The following is a 22,723-nucleotide window of genomic DNA, read 5'->3' on the forward strand; positions in this document are numbered from 1 at the left end:
TAATTTTTACAGTACAAAAGTTATTAATAATTTATTTTAATATTTTATAGACAACATGCATATGTATGTACTCTATTTAGAAATATATATTAAGTCAATATAGATATCCATAGTTTATTTGCAAGGATTTAATATTCTCTAATTAGGGATGAATAAGTGGTTTTACTTCCAATTCTTGCTCTGACATTAACACTTTATAAAATTGCATTTTTGTGGTTACTAAATTTAAGCTTCTAGACAGACATTTTCTTTATTTGTAACAAAGGGTGACATATCAGAGTAGGGCAGCTTTTTGCTTGCCAAATCCAATTATTAGTCTAGCTAGTTCATGTCATTCCTTTAATAAAGTGATCAAGCTCAGTCTTAAAAGATCTGGGCTGTTTGCTGGTATCTCATAGCAAAAGACAATTTTAGGACATTCTGCTGTAAAAGAGACTTTCTAACTGCCTTTTCTAATTTATTCTCAAGTAATTTCTACGCCTTTGTTGTGCCATTTCTACCCTTACTCTTACATACTATTTTTGAGGGTGGGCTTCCTTTCTGACTCATTTTTTAAGTTGTGTCACAGAACCTCTGTCTACTTTCAGAGGACAGATTTTCTGTTCTTCACAGCCCATCTTAGTGGCCATTTTCAGCATTTTGTCCACTTGCAGTTCATGTCCTTGTCATGATGGATGAAACAAACTTACAGAATCCCAAGCAATGTGATGAGTGGTCTTTATTTATTGTACTACCACAGCTCTGGTTTTGCTGGAGATATGTGTGCTTTCCAGTTTGCCATGGCTGGGGAGAGGAAAGAAGGAAATGTTAATGGATGTTATTCATGTTGTAAGAAAACCTGTAAGAACTTTTTAAGAGGTGATCTACATAAAACCAAACAGGATGGCATCAGTTCTGAATTAACTGTTTCCAGACAACAATTAAAACAAAATATGATGGAAAACAGCAAAATAGTTTAAAAATGCAGAAAGCATGAAGTAAGAGAGCATTTTTTGCATGAGTTTGTCTGTTCCTAGTTCTTTTCCTTCTCACTTAAGCCAACTATTGCTTGGGATGTACTGATCTTTTAAGGTGCTCTTAAAGTTATTGAAGTGGTGGTACTGTGGCAGAATGATGACAGAACTTAATAAATTATTCTAGAACAGCATTTCAGAAAATCTTTTGATTGGTTTTATTTGGTTTTGTTAACACCTAATTAATTTTTTTTAGAGAGAGAAGTCTTCATTAAAGATCAAGCATATCTCTGTACTTACTTTAATTTCAATGTCACTAGGAAATCCTTTGAAATGCTAACAAAAAGTTAGAGCAAATGAAGGAAAAGCAGAGTTAACATATGAAAGATGTGTGTATTTTTTGATAATTAATCCCTTATATTTCCATAAAAATTCAACACATTTATCTGTTTGTGTTTTTTCTGGTGGTTCGTTTTTGGGGTTTTTTTTAAAGAAGGAATTATTTCCAAATAATGACTCTACTTTCAAGTATTCTGTACGACTAACAATGAATAGTATAATTAGTATTTTTATAATACTAATAATTATAAGTATTTTTCACATATTTTGTCTTCTTCCCATCTTCCGAGAATAACCTTACAGCACTATGTGGTTGACATTGGGTATTTTTCCATTCTGAAATACATCCTGGCATATTCTGAAATAAGAGGAAGCAAGGCAACAACGTGTAAGATGCACAAATGCTGTTTCCAGCATGGGTTGCAGTTTAGAATATGGGTGTCTTTTGTGTTTTGTGGCGATAAACAACTTGTGTACTAAAGGATCTGTGTCTCTGCATTATATTAACTCTTTTTTGTTGAATTATAATAGAAACTTAATTCCATCTTCTGTTCTTGACATTTTTATTTTCATTTCCCTCTCCTGGCTGTTGCTTATTTTAATAAGATTTTACTGTGCTTCTCTGGCTATCAGTATATGGCAGCAAAGCCAGACAGCAGACAACATATAGCATTGCCAATTAATTTACTTGATTTGGCACAGACACAACAGTATTCTAGACTTCAGTGACTTCTTAATGGAATTATTTATAGAAGTGTCTGAGACATAATGTCAAATATTTAATGAGGCATGGAGAAGTTGTTCATTAAAAAAAAGGACATGACATTTTATCGTTTTGCCTTAATTGTGAGTGTAAAATATCTACTCTATAGAACTTGAAATTATTTGATTCAATAATTGCTCCATTTATTAAAAATTGTATTTTAATACTTTGGTTTTATTCACCATTAAATGCATATTATGAAAACAGTTCTGATTATCCAGTAATTTTAAATTATGATATGTTGGGATAGGGAAATGCTTCATTCAAAGTAAGATTTTGTAGCAAATTTGGAGAAATGTAATACGTGCAAGATCTAGAAGAGCATTGTATAATGACCTGTCCAGTTGGAAATTCCACCATATAACAGTGGTTGTTTGGTAAATTCAAAGACCTATTTTTGCTTTTCCTCCCTTGCTTTGAGTGAAAAGGTGATAAAATTTGAGTGAAAAGTGATAAAATGTGAGAGTCTAAAAGAGAGGGTGGATATTACCCAGTTCCCTTATCTCTAAAAATTTTGCTATTGCTCTCCTTTACCTATTTTCTAATCAGCTGTAAAGTTTCTTTGGATGACTGTTTTGAGTTGGACACTTTCCTATGGTTTTGTATAAAAAGCATAAATGCCTAAATTCAGGTTTCTAATGTCACTCAAAGGACCATTTATCTTGGAGAAAATGTTCATTTTGAAGCCACTATAAATATTTTCCTCGCTTTGGCCTTTTTGCTATTGCAAGAAAGAAGCTGACTTATAACACGCATCTAAATTCAAAGGGTTGAAGCTCAAGTTACTACTAGAACAGTTCTTCAAATTATATTTGGCAGTTATGTAGAGAATTCATGTGTTTGTGGGTATATGCATGTATATGCATATACTAATAAAGACACACATATGGATAAGCCAGTGCAAATATCCATTTTAAAAGTACCTTGAAATAAAATGTCTATTCCTTCCTAGTCCCATGTGAGAGAAGACAGAAGTGCAACTTTCCAGTGGCAGTGGAGAGTGAATAAAATTCTGTGTAATTTAACATAAACATGAAGGAATAAATTATTTTTAAAAATTAGTGAAACACACAAGTCATAAAAAATTAGTTTATGCCTTCAGTAGAGTTTCTCTATTATCTGATGAACATGGCTACAGATGGAAGCATCTGTGTCTGCACATATGTGCAAAAATATGCACTTGCAAAAGTATTGTCCCTCTTTGCCCACTTTTGGATACAATAATTGATTGAAGATATATATTTAAATAATAACAATTACTACGCAGTGTTATTTTGAAGAAATCAATGGGTCAACTTCATTAAGCATGGTATGGAAGGGTAATACATTCCAGACATTAAAAGAGGATTAATGAACTGCTCAGGAGCTCCCTTCCCTTCTCCCCAGTGTCTGTGTAGCTGCCACATCAGGGAACAGCAGCTCACATATTTTCAGATGTAGGAAGTGGCTCTCAGGCTTTTCAAATAAAGTTGTTCCCTGTCTTGCATGCAGGCCAGAGCCTCCACATTGAATAAATCATCAGAAGCATGTTCCAGTTCTTTTAAAGGTACAGCAGTGCTCCCTATTTTTTATTGATTGCATTTGTAGGGGAAAATTGAATCCATTCCTTGTCAAGGCCCCTAAACCTCATATCATAAAGAAGAAGGAAAAAATGAAAAGATGGATGGAGTTCAGTGAAATTAGCCACAAAGAATGATCTTTCATATTGTGTGATGATGAATTTTATTTTTTCATCTTGTTTGTAGCATGTGAAAGGTAGCAGCTGATGTACTCTGAAGTAGTAATCTTCAAAGACTTCTTTTAGAAGAACTGAAAATAAGCTTATTGGAGAGTTTTCTCCAACTAGATTTTCTGCCAATTATCAGTCAAGAGCTCTTTTCTGTATGTAAATTAACTCAAAGAAAGACAAGGAGATATACAGACGTGTGACTGTAACACCTCTAAACATTTTGTTTTAGTAAAATGCATTTTTTTTCCAAACAGAAAATAAATTTTCACTACATAGATGAGGTTAATATAAACTGTCTCTCCAATTAGGGTATTCTGACAGGTGCTATGTCCTCTACTATGAGCTAGTGAAAGTACCACATCTTTGATTTTTATGTATCAGTTGAGAATCAGGATATTTTATAAGGAATCCATTAGAAGGATAGGTTTTTTTCAGATTATGACTGGGTTTGCTTGCTTTTCTTTGGAAAGTCTCAAATCTATTGCTCTAGGCTTTTAACCAGAACTCAGAGGTATTGGTTTGAAGTTGTCTATTACCAGTGATATTGCATTCCAAAAAAAACAAAAGGAAAAAAAGAGAACTTGATTTATAGCTCTTTTTTTTTTAAGTTCAGGGTGTATGCTTAAGCCGAAGGAAAACATTAATAGAAGCTATGGAAAAACATTTAGAAAAATAAACTATTCAAACTAAAATTATCAGCACCCTTTTCCTCATTTACTGATTACTAGATTAGTTAATGCAGATGTGGGTGCATTCTTTATCAAGTATACTTCTGGATAGAATGAAAAAACCCAACCAACAAACCAACCAAAAAACAAAAATAGCAAACCACTCCAGGAATTATTATTTTGATCATCATGCAGTCATTTATTTGAGTATCAGTTCCACCAAATAAACTGTGTTTCTGTTCCAAATATTTTTTTTTTATAATGAGAAAGTGAATTAAGAAGAAGGTGATATATGTTGAGCCTGTCATGTGTTATGGTTTATTACAGAAATGAGACTTGGGCACTTAACTGTGAATTTCTTGGGTGCAGGAATATCTGCAATATTGCAGAATACGAATATATTGCAAACTGTTAGTAGCCTTTTCCCAGAGCTATTAGTTGCCTTCTGTTAAGATGCCCTGTTCTTGTTGATTTTCTTGAATTCCACATTATTTATTTTTTTAATTCCAGCTTCATGTCTTGGGCTATTTGAGGGTTTTGGTCTTTTCACCTTGCTGAAGACTCTTGGATTTTTTCCTAGGCTGTTGTATTTATCTCCAGGAAAAAGTTATAGAGGAGGAGGAGGAAGGGGAAAGTGGGACATAAATAATATCATAAAACTCTTAAATTTCACTGTAAAACATCACTTCCCCACAGATATTACACACAGGATCTAGTAATCCTTATCTCTTACTGTATAGCCTAATCTCAACAAGTCTAATAAAGTGCAAAAATTATCAGTTCTAGTTATTGGATTTGGCACTTCAGTATTTAGTTATTTTACTATCTGTAGACCATCTCCTTTTTTTGGTATATATTTCTTTGAGATATATATTTGCATATGTATGACTGTGTCTGTGCAGAGGTGTGAGGTTACAGATGTAACCCTTTGCAATACATTTTTGGGTGATATTACAACCATAGAATCATAAAATATACTAAGTGGGAAGGGACCCATCAGGATCATTAAGTCCAGCTCCTGGCTCCAGGACCTGTGTTCCTCTAGAACATTGTCCAGATGCTTCTTGAACTCTGTCAGGCTTGGTGCTGTAATCACATCCCTGGGGAGCCTGTTCCAGTGCTCAGCCACCCTCTGGATGAAGAACCTTTCCCTGATACCTAAACCTTCCCTGGCGCAGCTCCCTGTTTTCTTCTTGAGTCCCCTGGCTGGTCACAAGAGTGAAGAGATTGGTACCTGTACCTCCAAAGAGGAAACAGTAGCATGAAAAGAAACAAAATCAAGCTGAAAATATCTTGTCTACCTAAGTGACAGAGCTTCTAATGACTTAATAGAGCCACTTCTGGAAGCCAGATCTTACACAAAGTCAAGTTTAGAGAGTCCGTACATAATCTTTAATTGCGCAGCAGGTCAAACGGGATCTAAGACATAATTGAACAGTAACCATTTAAAAATTATAATTAACATCTCATGGTGCCTCAGGGAATTTTTCTTCTTTACATAAACATATATTTATTTATAATTATCTACTTGACACAAAGAGAGGCAGATAATACAAGCTTATTGCTTACAGGAAATCTCAAGAGTTGGAAATTTAATTTGATATTTCTTCAGAATGCTATCTCTTGAGAGAGTAATATCTTAAAACTACTCTGAAAAAAAACAGATAAACCTTTCTGCAAAATAGATGGTGTAGCAATTTTCTCCTTAACCTTTAAAAACAAGCTTATAAAATTTAATGTTGTGATCTCATTTCTCTAGTATCTTTTAAGAGCCTTACTTTGGAAATGGGCTGTAAACTTTTAACTTGAAATACATCCTTATTTTTATCTTTTTTTTTCTTTGTAGCAGGGGGCTAGAATGTGGACCTACGTACCAAATTTTGCTCTGTAACGCCACTCAGGTTCCTTAAATGTGAATTGGTTTTGTTTTAGCTTGACTTGTCCATTTGCAAAAGATGAATTTTCTTTCCTGTGTGCAATACCACAATGTAAGCAGGGTCTCTATGACACGTGGCAATTTTCATTGGATTTATACCTACATCTTTAGCTTTTTTCAAAGGTGTTTTTTCCTCTAGGTTCCTTTCCACTCTTGGCTTGCTGAACTAGGTGCTTCAGTTTCAGGAATATTGCTTGCAATCCCAGTATGCAACACAAAAGAAAGAATTAGTGACTAAATAATCAAAAAGTCTGCTTTTCAAAAATAACTATGCATTTGAAATTACTTAAAATTGGTGGTGGGGGAGGGAGGAGAATTAATGAAATACTTACAAGTGATTGAGGTGAAAAGCATGATTTATCATAAGGTGTTTTTTTTTCCACAATGCAATTTTATTGATTACTGAGTCTAGTCCATTTTTTCTTTAGTGCAGCAGTGTTGATCACTTCATGTTCAATTTTTAGGTTTCCCAATATAGGTCTTTCTCAAGAAGGCATAGAACATGTTAAAATAGTCCATATTGGTTTCATTATATAGACTATTTGATTGATTAAAGCAAGTATTGGTACAGGAGAGCTCTATGAATTTAAGTTTCTTTGTAACTGGCAGCATAGTGTTTAGCTGCAATGTGAATGTTCTTGTATTTTAAGTTAATTGACCCAACTCATAAATGTTGACATTCTCTTTGCTGTCCTTACGCTCAGAGCCCAGATCTATGAACATTAAGATCTTTTTAGTGTGTGCTAATGAGCATGGCTGTTCATGCAGCCCCACCTTAATAGTAGCAATAACTCATCAGTGTCTTATTCCTGTATAATCCATTTTGAAAGAGACATCTCTGTTACATTTATATTATACCTACTTTTGTTGATGTCATTCTACTTGTTCTTATTGCAGTACACTGTAATTAGCCAGCATTTGTTTTCTGTAAGCAGTCTTCTCTGTGGCTGTGAAGTGCAATTAGAGTGACATCTCAGAAAATAAATATTTTTAGACGATATTGTCTATCCCAATATGACATGAAATGAATGACACTCACACGCCGAGATGTCCAAGGCAAAAAAGGGCACGATTATTTCCAGACCTCAATATTTATAGAATTCCAAAAGTGACCCTGGATTGGAGGATGAAATTGCCACCTCTCCAACCACACTGGTCAAACCAACAGTCCATCAATTCGCTCCTCCTCCAGAAAGGAATGCAAAGCAATCATTATTTACATGAAAAGTGCATGAGAAACTCCATTACAAAAATGTAAACACCAGAAGGCTTATGTTAGAAGAACTTTAGAAGAACAGGGTGACAATTGCCTGTGCAAATAAACCAAGGATCATGGCATGCAAGTAATGCAACAGGAAGAAGAGAGTGTGAGGAATTTAAAGAAAATGCCCATGGAAAAGAAGTATGTTTCTTAAAATTTAATTTCTGGATTAGTTACATTAAATCTTACCGTTTTCTCAATATTCCAGCTTGCTTTTTGTAGCTGTTGCTTCCCATGTTAGGATGTGACTTTCTAATAACAGATTTGTTTTGTCTTTGACAGCAACTATCGTGTTAAATGAACTCAACTGGACGGCAGCGCTGGATGATGTGTTCAAGAGGAACCGGGAAGAGGACCCCACGTTATTATGGCAGGTTTTTGGCAGTGCCACTGGCCTGGCAAGGTATTACCCAGGTAACTGAACTGTCCTAGACTGTGGGGGTACCAGTTGTTGGTTTTTCTGTGTCTGGATTGAAGGCACTTGAGACAGTAATTCATGTGTTTATTATTTCTTATCAGTAGTCTCACTACTGTGAGTTCAGCAGCTTTTTGTTAGAAGGCCCAAAATGGCCAACGATCTCTTGTTACAAGGTCTTTTAAGACTAAACTATCCAATTAAGAACTGACACCTAGATTATTTTCCCTTTTAACCCAATAACTGATCCCAAAGAGCTGCAATGAGGAATTTTCTGCCCAATTACAAAACACCACCCAAACCCATGAAGAAGAAGGAAGAAGAAGCATGAAGAAGAAACCCAGGATGACACCCTGTGCCCTCCATCTTGTTTCCATCCACAACACACTAAAAATCCCAAAACCTACATTTCTCACCAAGTGATACACCTACACTACTCTCTATAATCTATTTCACACTTTTGTGTATTCTAGTCTATCTTGAAGTCTAGGAAACTTTCTCCATGAATGAGGGTCAAAGTCAGTGCTCCCCTGGGGGTCAGGGCACCCCAGAGCAGACAGAGAAATATTCCCAGTGCCCTGGGTTTCCACACTAGACAACTGTCTTATGCCATGTATTGCATTTAAAATATTCTGAATTATCTACAAGCAGTGAAATATAACTAAAACTTGCTTTTTTACATTGACACTGTTTCTTTATATCAGAATCACACACTCAAGGACTGTGAAATTATTCTAACATGAGGGGGTAGGAACTGGGAGTGAAATATGTAACTAGTATTATTTTTTTAAGTAAGAAGAACAGAAGATTATGTAATTTGAAAAGCAGAAGAGTTTATTTTTTCTATTATTTTCTATATCTTGTGTAAATAATCACTTGAATATTTGCAAGTGAGATTTTTGCACTTGTCTAGTTTTAAAGATAGTGATGTGGAAAGTATAGTCATGTTTAACATCAGTGAAAATTTGTGTGCACCATGCTATGTTCACGTCTCTCAGAATCCACAACCCTTGACAGGTACATCTTTGCTATTAGAGCTAAGGTCAATTTTACTTGATTACTTCAACCAGCATCTGTTTCACCAAAGCATCTCATCGCTTGATCACACTAATTAACTTAAATAGATGTATATTTTACTGAATTTAGATAATGAGTAGCCTGAATTTGATTTTTGTTGTTTTCTGTGTAAAGGAAAGCCTTGTTTTATGGCAAGACCTGTGCTGCTGCTGCTGCTGCAGTTGTTAAGTGATGCTCTTATCAATGCCTGAATAATGTGTCCACTACACACACAACAGTGTGTTGTGTGAAGCATGTTGATTCGTGCCTACAACTGCCTGAGGAAGAATTTTGAGAACCTTTCTCTTCTGTTTATACAAGATTGTTTTTGTTTCTGAGGGTGAAGGGGGTTATTCTGAAGCTGTTATTGTATCATTAGCACAAGTGCTAGCACAGGCAGAGAAACTGCCTCAGGCTAGTTTACAGGAAGAATATTTCATAGCACTTGAATCCTGTTTGTTTTGTCATGCTGGATGATTATGAAATAAACACAGGGAGATGTTGCAGAAAAAAAAATATTGAAAATGCATATTTATTATTTATTTTGTTTTCCAACTCTTCCCGTGCTTTTGGGATCTATCATCATGTGTGGGTTTAGCACTATGTGATGTTTTTTTAGTACTGAAAAGGAATGTTTATTAAATATATCTCTCAGCCAATCTCTAGGAAATAATATTTCACTTGAGAAAAAATCCCATATATTTAAAAATAGATTTATATCTAGCTAACCTGTCTACTCCAGTAGTTCACCAACACAACATAGGAGCCTCAAAATCTCTATGCATTCTTCCTTAGAATACCTGTATAAAATGGGAGAAGCTTTTCTCTGTTTTGCAGGTACAAATGTTACTTGTATATACTTCATCTAAACACAATTTTAACTTCCCAGATACTCACACCTGCTATTTATTTTATAACACGCCTGCTAAGTATTTAACAGCTGTCCAATTCTGTCAGAACATAAATTCATAAATTCCTAAGTAATTCCCCAGTTCTTAAATGCTGGACATACATACACAGTGTGGAGCAATTTGATACTCTGTAAGGTTTTTCTGTTGTTTTGTGCATCTGCTTCCCATTGTAGCTAAAATTTAAAAGCCTTTTGCATTTTAGATTTGTATAATAGGTCTTTGTGCAAGGGTCTCCATTCGTCTCTTGTAAACTTTTTCTCAGTTTGCTGACACAACAGATGTTCTAAAAATTAATTTAGGTTTCATATGCTGAAGTAGATGCTTTTCACATTTGCATTTTGAAAATTATATTATAAATTGTAAAAAATTGCTTCATTCTATTGGCCTTTGGAAAGCCTGTTTCAAAATGATGAAGTTTTCCATAGTGATGATATTTGTGAAAGAATTTGGAAATATCAAAACCCAAAATTAAAATGCGTAGATAAGTATTATCTGGAACATATTCACCCAGTCTTTCTTCCCATGCTAAAAAAAAAAGTTCAGTACCTCTAAGCTACAAAGGGTGTTTTCAAACAGAGTTTTTGAGCATTAGTGTTTTTTTTTTTTTTTTATCTGCTATTGTCCCACTGCTTTGAGTCATGGGCAAAGGGCACATCTGTTCTGTTCTGAGGAGGCTCTTGGGCTGTCCTTTCCACCATGGTAACCAACAGCATGAAGGGATCTTTCTGTGAGCAGCCCTGTGAGAAGAATGTGTAAAATATGAATGCTTGAGCCACCAGCACCCCAATCTTCCCCCATCACTTGTGGGTACATTCTTCTCCCTAGACTGGGGTGATCGTGTTGCCTTTATCTTATCCCAAGTTCCTGCTGCAGTCCCAGTTCCAGTGAGCAGCCATATTTGGGGAGGGATGGGCTTTGGTGGGCAGGGATGGTGAACCTTTGCAGCTGTGCAAAGGTTCTTAGAGAATTTTAGCAATGTTTAAGCCATTAACCATTCCATTCTCTCACATTAATGTGAATATTCTAATTAGTTTCAATGGCAGCATATTTTTGAAGAGAAGTGCTAAGCTCTGTTACTCTACTGGCAATCATCCATTTTGATAGAAGATGCCAAGAGCAATTTTGAGATTTCTATTAGCTACTCTATGAGCTCTGAAGAACTCAAAAGTAAACAGCAATTTAATAAAAGAGCTCAAAAAAAAAAAAGCATATGAAGTCCATGAAACTTTTAATAAGGATGTAATATATTCTCATTCATATGTTTAAAGGCACAAATCACAAATTAGTCTTTCATCCATTGTAAGACCAATCCTCAGTAATCACAGGCCTCTGCAATCAAAAGGAAATTCTGGAATAAGGACACCTTGCTCCCAGTAGAGGAGGGTTGAGTTAGTGAATGTTTAAACAACTGGACTCAAAGGAATACCAAGTAAGTTTTCCAGAGACACTAAACTGGGAGAAGCTGTCAACTCCCTCAAGGGTGGAAAGGCCAGTGTAATACAGAATAAACAATTGCACAAAATTTGGATATTTTATTATTTTTAAAATTGCATTTAATGATTCTTAATTACAGTTAAAATATGTCAAATTTTTATAACAAGTGAACAGACTGACTCATAAAATTTTCAATTCCTTGAAATTTAAAAAAAATATGATGAATTTAATAATTTTAGATAACTTAAATTTAAATAAATTTGATATTATTTAAAAATACTAGAAAATTCCAGCCTTTTTCCTGCAAGCAGACAGTTTTCCATCATTGATGTATAACTCAAGAATAAGAGCCAGTTTTCAAAAGTGCTGTGAAAGGAAGCTGAAATGTATTTTGTGGGACTCTTTTACACAAACGCTACTGAAATTCAGTATTATGAAAGCAGTAAACAAAACCAGAGTTTCTTAGGTAAAACTGTGAGTCACTAAGTTCAAAAGTTGGATTCTCTGTGAAAGGGCAAGAGAGCCCAAATTATTATAAAGGTTGAATTGCTTTCTCCTTAGTAGCAGTAGATGTACATCTACCTGCCTAATTATTTGACTTTATAAGTCTAATTCCAGAACCCTGTATTGGCTTTTAAGATGTCATTTTAAGATGACTCTTGACTGATTCTCCAGACAGAGGGTTTCGATAGTTTTTGATTCAAAATAAAAGCAGTAATCTGGGAGTGATTTATTAAGATCATTGACATTAGCAATTCATTCCAATCCAATTGAAACTTTTTCTGTTTTTTATAAATATTGAATCTCTCACCTGTGGGCTTGCACATGTAGAGTTTTGTTGGTGCTGTGTGGACAGCATGGCGTTTTAATATAGATCAGGTTTGAGATTTCATTTATAATTAACCACAGCACTGGATAAATCTGTTGCTCAAAAACAAATTAATTTAATTAAAGTAGTTTATTATGATTTGACAGGTATTAAGTTACTTACATTTTGTGAGGCATCTATCCAGGTAACTAGAATGCTAGGTTTAAGAAAGCAGCTATTTACAAGAACAATTTAATATAATTTTTTTGGTGGGCTACTTGGAAGTGTAGGTATAAGGTAACCAGGTCCTCTTTTAATCATGAAATTATTCTTAATTATAGACATAATTAGGATTATAATTGTTAATCAATGTTTCGTTAAAATACTGCAATGGGGAGGTGTAGTATTTTCCCTGCAGCAAGTACTAATTAAACAAACTTTATAAACAACGTTGTATTTATGTGCCTTTTACCAGATACCATCTCTTCCTTTGTTCATTTTGTTGGGTCTTTTTGGGGTTTTTTTGTTTTGGTTTTTTTTTTGTACTGCAGACAGCAGACATTTATTTGTGGTTAAATATGATACAGGAGGCTTTCCAGCTGCAGTAATAAATTTACTTAAGAAAAATTGGTTGCATAGGATTACTCAAATGAAAACGGTCCTGATTTAGATGAATGTTTAGTAAAAAGCTGTTTGATCAGCAGCACTGACTCAGCTCTCTCGGGGAAGTACACGAAATAATAATTTTCCCAAGGGTTGTAGTAGAAAGGGTAATACTGATAGGGAGACTGATAGTGCTGATAGTTTCAGATTTCAGCTAGTGGGTTACAAATATCCATAACAGTGGCATAATGATGCATGAGTAGATTCAGCATCTTTTATGAGAAAATACTGAACCTAGGCACATTGGAACAGTATTTAGTCTGCAGTGACCAAAGGTCTGAAGTCAGGAATGTGCCCCACTTGGTCAAGATCCAAAAAGTTGAGTCAATTCATAACAAAAATAAAGTGGAAATTTAACAAGGGCCTGTGGGAAGTTCAGCTGAAAGCTTGTGTTCACAACATGGTATTTCTGGCAAAAGATATGTCTTCCAGTCTCCCAAGGTTCTGCACAGGTCTGTGACTTCTCTCTGTTGTCTTTGTGGAGTCTTTTTGTTGGAGGTCTTTCACAGAGCAGAAAGCAGAGTCCAACCTGCAGCTCCACACCCTCCTCTTATCACATCACCTAGACACACATACTTGACCTCTTCCTGTGACCTTACCTGTATGACCTGTATTAGAGAAGAATTCTTACTTTAGGTAAGAATCATGATCATGCCCTAATCATGTATACATGTGATTAGTAAGTTCATCAGCTCCCTCAGCTTAAAGATGTATCTAGGTTATTAAACAGGGTAAGTCAGAGTTTTATTGGAGTTCTTTAGACAGTCCCATGGTGTGACTGAAGGGACAACATGTGCTGGCAGCTTTTCCCAATGGACAGCACTGAATGCTGTTTTCTTTCCTAAATACTGCAAAGTTCTTCAGTTTTGTTCCAGGAGACTTTGTGTTCTCAGAGACACCTGGAATATTTTGTGCTATACTGCATGTCGTATATATGCTGCATGGCATATAAACCACGAGTTTTCATCTGCAAAACACTCCTGGTTAAAAAACGGATAAAAACATAATTTTGTCCTCATTTTGCAGATAAAAGAAACATGTATAGAGAGATAAAATGGCTTCTTCAGTGATCCTCTGAAGGTTAGGTATTCAAGCCAGGGGTGTGCATAGCAACAATTTTTTTAGTATTGAGTGTGCATTTATGTTAACTCATATTTAAATTCAGTCTAAATATCAGTGGGCCTGGCAATCTCATCTGGATGTTTGTCATATCAGTATTGAAGAGTACAGTGAAAAGAACTGTTGCAATCTTCCATTTCTTTACTGTAGACTTGCCTTCTACTTAGTCTTCCTTTGTTTATCTATGTAATAAGTAGGTATAATATGATGGGAATTTTAATTAAATAGAAAAAACTCTTTGCATTGTTCATGCCAATATCTTACTAGGGTATTCCTATGGAATTTGAGCTTATGAAGTATTAAATGGAAAAATTCACACATAAAGAAAGCAGCACTTCGGTGATGATTTTCCAGAAAAATAATCTTGTCCCTAAAGTCTTCAAAATTTTGGATTAAAAATATAGATTGAACAGAAGTATCTGAATAAGGATTAACTCTTATCCTTCATTAAAAAAAAAAAAAAAAACCAGAAAAAAAACCCCAAAAAACCAGAAAACCAACCGCAAACCTGTTTCCAGATGTTAGTGAATCGAGTTTCACTTAGCTACTAGAGCATTCCCTGCTTAGACAAATTAATAATAGAAGAGCTTTAAAAATCAATTTCTAATAAAATAAAACGGTATCTCTCAAAATGAAGAACTTGCTGTGCACAGCTGCTCTTGTGTTAGCAATTAATGGCAAGCAATAGTGTTGTGGCCATGATATTGAACTCTCCAGAGAAAGTAATTACTGAAGCAGGTACTGAGAGACTGGACAGCCTAAAAATCCATAGAAAATGAATCAAAAGCCTTGCAAAACTGAGAATGTCACTTTTTTTTTTTTTGCAAAAGGTTTTATATTTTATAGCTATTAGTTCCTGTTAACAGCTCAACATTTAAAGGAGCCTTTAAAGTAGACAAACAAAGTAAAACCACAAACACTTTTCTGGTAATGCAGCTTATAAATTATCAATTAGTGCAATTAGTGTGTGTGAGGCAGATACTTCTACTTTTTCATAGAAATAAGCCTCTTTGAGTGTTGTTCACTTTTTTTTTCTTTTTTCCTTTGAAATCTGGGAGGGAGGAACAGGAACTGACATGATTCGGATCTAACCATACTCCTCATAGAATTTTTGGTGGAAAATGCCTTTAAGATCATCAAGTGTAGCCATCAGCCCAGCACCACCACCACCTTTACCACTAAACCATGTCCTCAAATGCCACATCCACACATTTTTTTTAACTTCCAGGGATGGTGACTGCCACTTCCCTGCACTGCATGTATCAATGCTTCACAACCCTTTCTGGCAAGAAATTTCTACTAATATCCCCTCTAAATCTCCCCTGGCACAACTTGAGGCTGTTTCCTCTCATCCTGGTCCCTTGTCACTTGAGAGAAGAGATTGACACCCGTTTCACTACAACCTCATTTCATGATATGAAAAATCTTACAGTGAGTTCAGTTATGGCTCATTTTTCAAAACTGATGTGCTGAATTTTGCAGTTACACAGGCAGAACCACCGAGTTACAGGATAACCTGCTATTTCTAGTAAGTTAATGAAATTACATACTGCAGGTCACCATGCCTTCATGCTGAAATTCGTGCAATCTTTGTGTCTTTGTGATACAGATTTAAATCTCCAGAATTTGCTTTTATAGGAGAAAAAAGAAAACCACTGCACAGCCAACAAAACAGCTTGTTGCTTCTTCTTCTTCTCAAGCTCTGATACTCCAGCCCTCTTTGGGGACATGGTCTCTAGTCCAGGTGAAACTAATGCAAGCAACACATTTAGGATGAAATTCAGTTTACACATGCAGAAAGAGAAATGTTTGCCTCTGAAATAAGATAACAGAAAGAGGTTCATTTGAAGTGGTAGACTGCAGCAGGTATTGCATTCTAATCGCTCTTGGGTGTTTTGGTACATAGGGATCAAAAATCAATGGATTTGTTTGTGTATGGACTATTCCTGTATCAAACCTTTGCTTAACTGATTTGTGATAAAACTGAGTGCAATATTGCCCATAACATAATCACCCATTATCACCTGGGTAATAGATTCTACAAAACCTCATGATTACTATCCTCTCTTTTCTGTATTGTTGCAGAAGATATTGCACAGACCTGTATGACTTAGATAGATTTTACCTGAACACATTTTAAGGTTTTGGCAATTTCAGTCACTAAGAAAATAAAATCACAAGGGAATGGCTTCATTCAGTCCTGACTGAACATCTGGTGTGGTGTCACAGAGCTGGTCAGTAACAATCTCTCTCGGGAGGATGGTACTAACCAGAATTAACCCAAGGCATTATTATTATATAGATATCCTGAATACTAATTATAGCAGTTGAAAACTGAAAACTTTATGATTGTTAATGTTAGGGGCTTTTAAAATTATGACTGTTTCTTATTTTTGGTTACCATGTCTCACCTTTTACTGAAAAACAGTTAAGTAATTTTACAAAAGTGCTGCTGCCACACTGAAATTTAAATGACTTCTTTCTGAGTAGAAAATTGAGGAGTGTCTCATTTCTCAAATAGTCTGGGCTATTACATATCTGAAATCAGTTTTTTTCACATAAGTTCACTGAAAGAATTTTGAAATATCAGCAAAGTGTATGCTGTAACTCATACCTTTGCTCCATCTGAGGAAGACTTTGCTGAATCTGGCTCAGGGAATTGAATAATCCGTGGTTTTGGTTGTTTTGAATATCCACACGAATGTTAATTTAAGAGATTGCAAGATAAAATTTGGAGTTTGAGTCAAAATAAAATGATGCAATCTGAGATTTGATAATTGGTATTTGTTACTTATCTTAATATCAGCTTTTTGCCTTTTTTCTCAAATGTGTTAATAATGTAAAGGGATGTAAAACTGTTAATAATTAATCTCTGCCTCTCTGTTCCTTGCACATGCATACCTAACCAGTAGAACAGGGCAGAACTTTCAGGAGATTTTCTCTCATGACACTCACCTATGCCTCTGGAATCATCTCATTAATTCAGAATGGGAGGTTGTACCCAAGTCTTCCTTTCCTAACATACATTTTCATTTAGGCTCTACCCTGTGACAGTCTCTATAGTGCATTAATTGGATCTGCTTGTAACCAACAAACCTGAGGATTTCTACTCTAAATGTGCAGAAATAACAGAAAAACATGACTTGCTCTTGCTTGGATTCTATCCAGTACTTGTATCTCAATAATGCAAACAGAAGTGGGAGGGATATCAAACCTAATGAATAATTTATAAAGTATCAAATCTATCCACATGCCAAACAGGAAAATCATCAAAAGGGAACATGAGTAAAGCCTGATGTATGCACCAGAGAACTGTGAATTGTTGATATAGTTCAAAGATACTCATATGCAACAATGAACTGTGGTGAGGCTGATTTCTCAAAGGTATTGGTTAACCAGGTTCCAAACAACCTTACAAAAATGTATTAAACAATAGGTTATACAAACAAAACTGTAAATCTCAAAATCCTTGATCAATTTAAGTTTTTGAGGGGAAATTGGAATCATATTTTTTATGGTTTTCATTTTGCTTTTATTTTATAATGAAAGCATTTATTTTATAATAAAAGCATCTCATTTTGCTATTATTTTATAATACCTTTTTTCAGTAAGATATAAGCCAGTTTCCCCAAATTACTTTATAGTGTTTTTTGTATATGGACCAAAAAAACAACACATCTCTCTCATTTGTCTCCGTCCCTTCTAATTATTTCCTGTATAATTTTTAATGCATACTTATACGTATTTTTACATGGAAAGTATTTATCATCTTTTAAAAAGGTTGTCTTAAAAATATAAAATCAGGATAAGTTAAAGTTGATCACTGGATATCAAACATTGTAAGGGAATTTCAGTTTCCTACTAAAAACAATTTCAACAATATCCATAAATACTCAGAATGTTACTAAAACCAGTGAATACATTTCAGGCCATTCAAAGCCATCTAAAATGAAAAGTGTTTTCCAGATAGAGACTAGCATGAATGGATAATTTAGTCATGTTAATTCTTGAGGTTGGAGAGGGAATTCAGCATTTCTTTGCCATGAATGAAATTTCAGATACTAAGGGCTGAGTCCTTATATATGTTGTGCAGAGCTAGAGCCTTGCAGAGACTTTCTACTAGATTATGTAAATTGTTGTAGAAACCATCAGAAAGATCAATAGAACAAGTTTTCTCATTATACATTATATATCTTAATTAGTTCATGATCCAGCAGCCATTAATATCCTGTGATAAATCATGCAGTCGTTGAAACTTAAGCATGTAGAAGCTTGTTATATTTTTTCTGGAAAGAAAATAATATATTTATTAGGAAAACAAAACTTATTGACCCGTGGCACAGGAAATAGTGATTTAACAGCATGGTAATAAATAATGGCTTTAAAGACCTTCTCCAGATCTCCCTGAAGCTGCTGACAGTCATTCCAGGACTGTGTGCACTGCAAGAGCCATACTAATGAGAAAAAAGTAGAATTTAGTTGTTGTGCTCACCTCTGTGCCTATCTACCCAAAACAAAAGCTGTGTTACCATTCACAATCTCATTCATAATCTCCAGAAGGACCAGACAGGCTGTAAGTAGTGTGCTGAGTGGCTTCTGCTCAGTTTATTTTGTGTGTAATTGTACTGTTATTAGAGTTTTTAGCCTAGTTCTTGTGAATGGCTTCCTTTCCACTGTTCTTTTTTACCTGCTAATATGGATGGATTCAAAAAGAGTCAGTTTGGGCCTCACTGCAATCCAGGCTATTACTGAAAAGCTATGGTAGAGCTGAGTCCAGGTTTAGCAGCTCAAGGTTTTACCAAAGGAATTCTGCTGTAGATCAGTTTGGAAAAATTGTCTTCGCATCTTTCATTTTACTTTCTCAACCAGAAGTTTTGAGCATCCTCTCCATATTTAAAAAACAAAGCCAAAGAAAAGGAATTTTTAAACATGTTGTGATTTTTATTCCAGTTAAAAATCCCTCAAGTGCTGTCATACAATCATTTGGTGCTTTTAGAAATACTAGGGGAAGTTTCAGGCATTTCAGTTTTTGCTATTAGGTGTTCAAGTGGGTATAAATTTTGCTTCTTCATGTTTCTGAAAGGTTTGCCACACGCTGTTTGGTCTAAAGGCCCTGATTCTAAAGGGCTTTGTCAAGAGAATTTCTGTTGGCCTTAAGGATGGGATGTGCTTACCTCTTAGGTGGTGTTACATTGACATATATTTGTAGCTCTCAAGGTTTGCATTGTATCTGAAGAGTAGCTGAATTATTTCTCATGGTCTTCTGCTGTGCAGCTAAAATGAAATCTTAACCCATATTTCTGTAAATGTTAGTTTAGACTTAGAAAAATTACCCTGCAGTTTAAAGTAAGATGTGAAGATTGTGATATCAGATGAATTCTAGCTAAATGTTCCTATCATGGTTTTCAGTAGATAATTGATGTTAGCTAAAGGGCCATTCTGTCATTCTGCCTGTAGAACATTTGTTCAGTTTTAAATGCATTTGCTGTCACAGTAGCATATGAAGATGATGTTGGAAATGCCCTTCTTCAGCTCCTGCCTTCAAATTCTCTTTGAACCACCATCCTTTTGCTTTACAGAATGCACTTAAGGAGTTGAACTTTTCTTTCCTGTGAAATAAAATAACATTATCAGTGTATATTGAATTTCCTCTGTTGTTTTGAAATAAATCTAGATCATAAATGAGATAGTTCTCTGTTTATGAAGGCTGTCCCAGATATGTGTCAATTAAGAGGGATATATTTGGTAAGGCATAGCTTTTTTACTGGATGTCACTGAAATGACTGGAAGTTTTGGCAGCCTTGGTCAGTATATTGATTTTTCTTTTGCTATCTTACCTAAACCAGTCATAATACAAACTGAAATGAGCATATTCCATGAAGATTTTGTAAGTCTCAGGGAACGTATCTGAAAGATGGATTTTCAGATGGAATTTCTATAGTAAGGATTGCCTGGACAGAGACAAAAAAAAAATCCATCACTGAACATGTGCTAACCTTGTAGGTTCATAAAACACTGGTGAATTTAACCTGTGCATGTCTAAATAATGATACTTAAGTTAGAATTTTAGCATTTATCTGTCTCAAAAAAATTAAATTCTCTCCTTTCTGAACATTTCAAATACTTTATCCTGTCAGGTCCCAAAGGACCTGTCAAGTGGTCTAGCCTGAAATCATAGACAATACTGGTATAGATTTTGAGGTTCTTCTGGTGTGCAACAATACACAGTGTTCTCTGTGACTGCTAAAAGTGTACTGCTAAATGTGGGTTACAGTCAGCTTGAAGGTTCCAGTAAGTGATAGGCCAGATCATGGTTTGGTCCCTTAGGAAATGATTCATTTTGTAAAATCAAAAATAGGCAGCTGCTCAAAGCTGATGGCTTCTTTTATATTCATGGGTGAAGATATAAATCTCCCATTTTGTCTTAGGTATATTATTTTTCAGGAAGAATCTTGGAGCTGCCTATATCTTTTTGTATTTCCTAGACAGAAAAATGATTGATGTCAGGAAATAGCACCCCCAAGGCTTTTGGCATACAGTGAGAGAACAAATTGTGGAACATTATCTCATTCCCTGTAGCTTTTCACATTTTTATTTGTGTTCGTTAAGCTGTCACATGGTTTTGAAAGGGTCATTTTATTTTCCAGTAAGGAAATAATTCCCACCCTTAATGAAAATTATGGTAAAGCCTGGATTAAACGCTTGAAAAAGGTCATCATTTTTAGCATTTTCTTTACAGAGACATAAATATTTACATCTTTTTTTTTCAGAGAATATGCTATTTTCATGTTCCTTTTCTAATACGCATTTTTAGGTAAAGCTCTTGAGTCAGTGAACAATTATTTAGGCTCATAACTGAGATACCATTATTATATACAGCAATAAGTATTTTTTTAAAATTAAGTAAACTGTTGTTAAAAAATGTTGTTTCATTATCTGAAGTTTTTTGGTTGAATTTTTGGTTCCAGTACCCGTCTCTTCAACACACTTGGTCATACACATACACATACATTTACATTTACATTTACATATCCACATACATGTATATATAGTTTTATTGTATTGTATGGTAATGTGTATAAGGGTGTCTAGGTATTTCAACCACATATAGAACAAATACAGAATCTTTTTTTTATCCATATGAAATGTTGATATTTATATAATGCAAAGTCTGTGATCCTGATTCATGACATTGTTGTAATTAAAATAGTTGAGATAAAGTTTCTTATTATTCTATGCAATTTTTTTTTTTTTAGCTTCCCCATGGGTAGATAAAAGTCGAACTCCTAACAAAATAGATCTGTATGATGTACGCAGAAGACCATGGTAAGCTGTCTTTTTAAAAGTTTAGTGTGTGTATATATATATACACATATATATATTTATATGTATATATATTATAAATTTATATACTATATATACTCTATACCTACTATATTTCTTGATATTATTGTAAAAATATTTTTTCTGTATGTTTGTAATGGTACTTATTTTAGATATTGTTATTTTATTTTTAAAACTTGTTAGTTTTTCTAAATAAAAAATTTTCAAATAATACTCCTTGTTATGCAACATCTACTTTAGTTGTTGTACTATTGGATTTCATAGACTTTTCACAGGAGGATAACTATCAAATAGGTGTAAGACAGTTAAAAACTGATTTTGTGCCAAAATTAATTATAATCCTGAATATTAAACTGAATCATTCTTCCAGATTTTTGCGAATATTTAAAAATATGCCTCAGTGGTTTAGACCAACAATAAAATCACTAGATGTGTAAAACATGGGAGAGCAGTGAGATTTTTTTAAGTAAGCCTCTCAAGACAAAAACACATTGATACTTGGATATAGTTGGGAATATTTTTTCCAAAGGACTGAGTATTTCTGCCTAAGCTGGGCTGAGAAAAATTCATCTGCCATCAAGATCTTTAGCTATGAAATAACATTCCTGTTTTTCAGTCATGTGAAAGCAGTGAATTTTGATTCGTACATCCTATGTCCAGACTACCCTAATGTGGTTTAGACTTAAATTTACCTAGGAGACACAGCAAGAGAGGAAATAACACACACGGGTTAAAAAACAACATGTGGGTTTTGTACTAGCTACAGCAGGAGGATGCCATTGGTTCAGCTTCTTCGTGTTTAGAGATCCCAGAGTGTCTTCCATCACACACACAAAAATGTTTACGCAAATGTGTGTAATTCATACCATTTATTTATTTCAGGTATATCCAAGGAGCAGCATCTCCCAAGGACATGCTTATTTTAGTGGATGCGTGAGTGTTTAATGTCTGAATATTGACAGTAGTGGGGTAAAAGTACTTTGGTACATTGAACAAATCTCTGTATGCTGAAAAACAGAGAGGCAATTAAGGGGTCTTGTATGAAAGCAATAAAAATCTTGGTATGAGCCAAATAAATACATAACAGAAAAGAGTTCCAAAAAACCCAAAGCAAACATGAAAGTTATTTAAACTGGAGGCAAGGAAATGTTTATTTAAATCACTTCAATATTTTTCTGTTTTCAACTTATTAATTACTGCAGCAATCAAGTGAATATTTCTCATGTGTGTGCCAAGTTTTGTTGTAAAGCACAAACCCAAAAACAAATGACTAAAAGCATTGTGATGAATGTGACAATGATTTAATGCACCTGACAGATAAGAA

General features: G+C 34.6%; 1 protein-coding gene across 1 annotated transcript in view; it reads left to right on the forward strand.

Moving 5' to 3' along the window:
* The window catches only part of CACNA2D1 (calcium voltage-gated channel auxiliary subunit alpha2delta 1), a gene marked incomplete at its 5' end in the record, with an annotated part of 194,225 nt that overhangs the window by 73,190 nt on the left and 98,312 nt on the right, over positions 1-22,723 (forward strand). The window contains 3 exons of the mRNA XM_031064270.1: positions 7,932-8,063; positions 21,312-21,381; positions 22,282-22,332. Of these exons, the coding sequence (XP_030920130.1) occupies positions 7,932-8,063; positions 21,312-21,381; positions 22,282-22,332 (253 nt within the window). The remainder of the gene's footprint in view (positions 1-7,931; positions 8,064-21,311; positions 21,382-22,281; positions 22,333-22,723) is intronic.

This window comes from Geospiza fortis, unplaced genomic scaffold, assembly GCF_000277835.1.
Source record: "Geospiza fortis unplaced genomic scaffold, GeoFor_1.0 scaffold888, whole genome shotgun sequence".
Taxonomy (NCBI): domain Eukaryota; kingdom Metazoa; phylum Chordata; class Aves; order Passeriformes; family Thraupidae; genus Geospiza; species Geospiza fortis.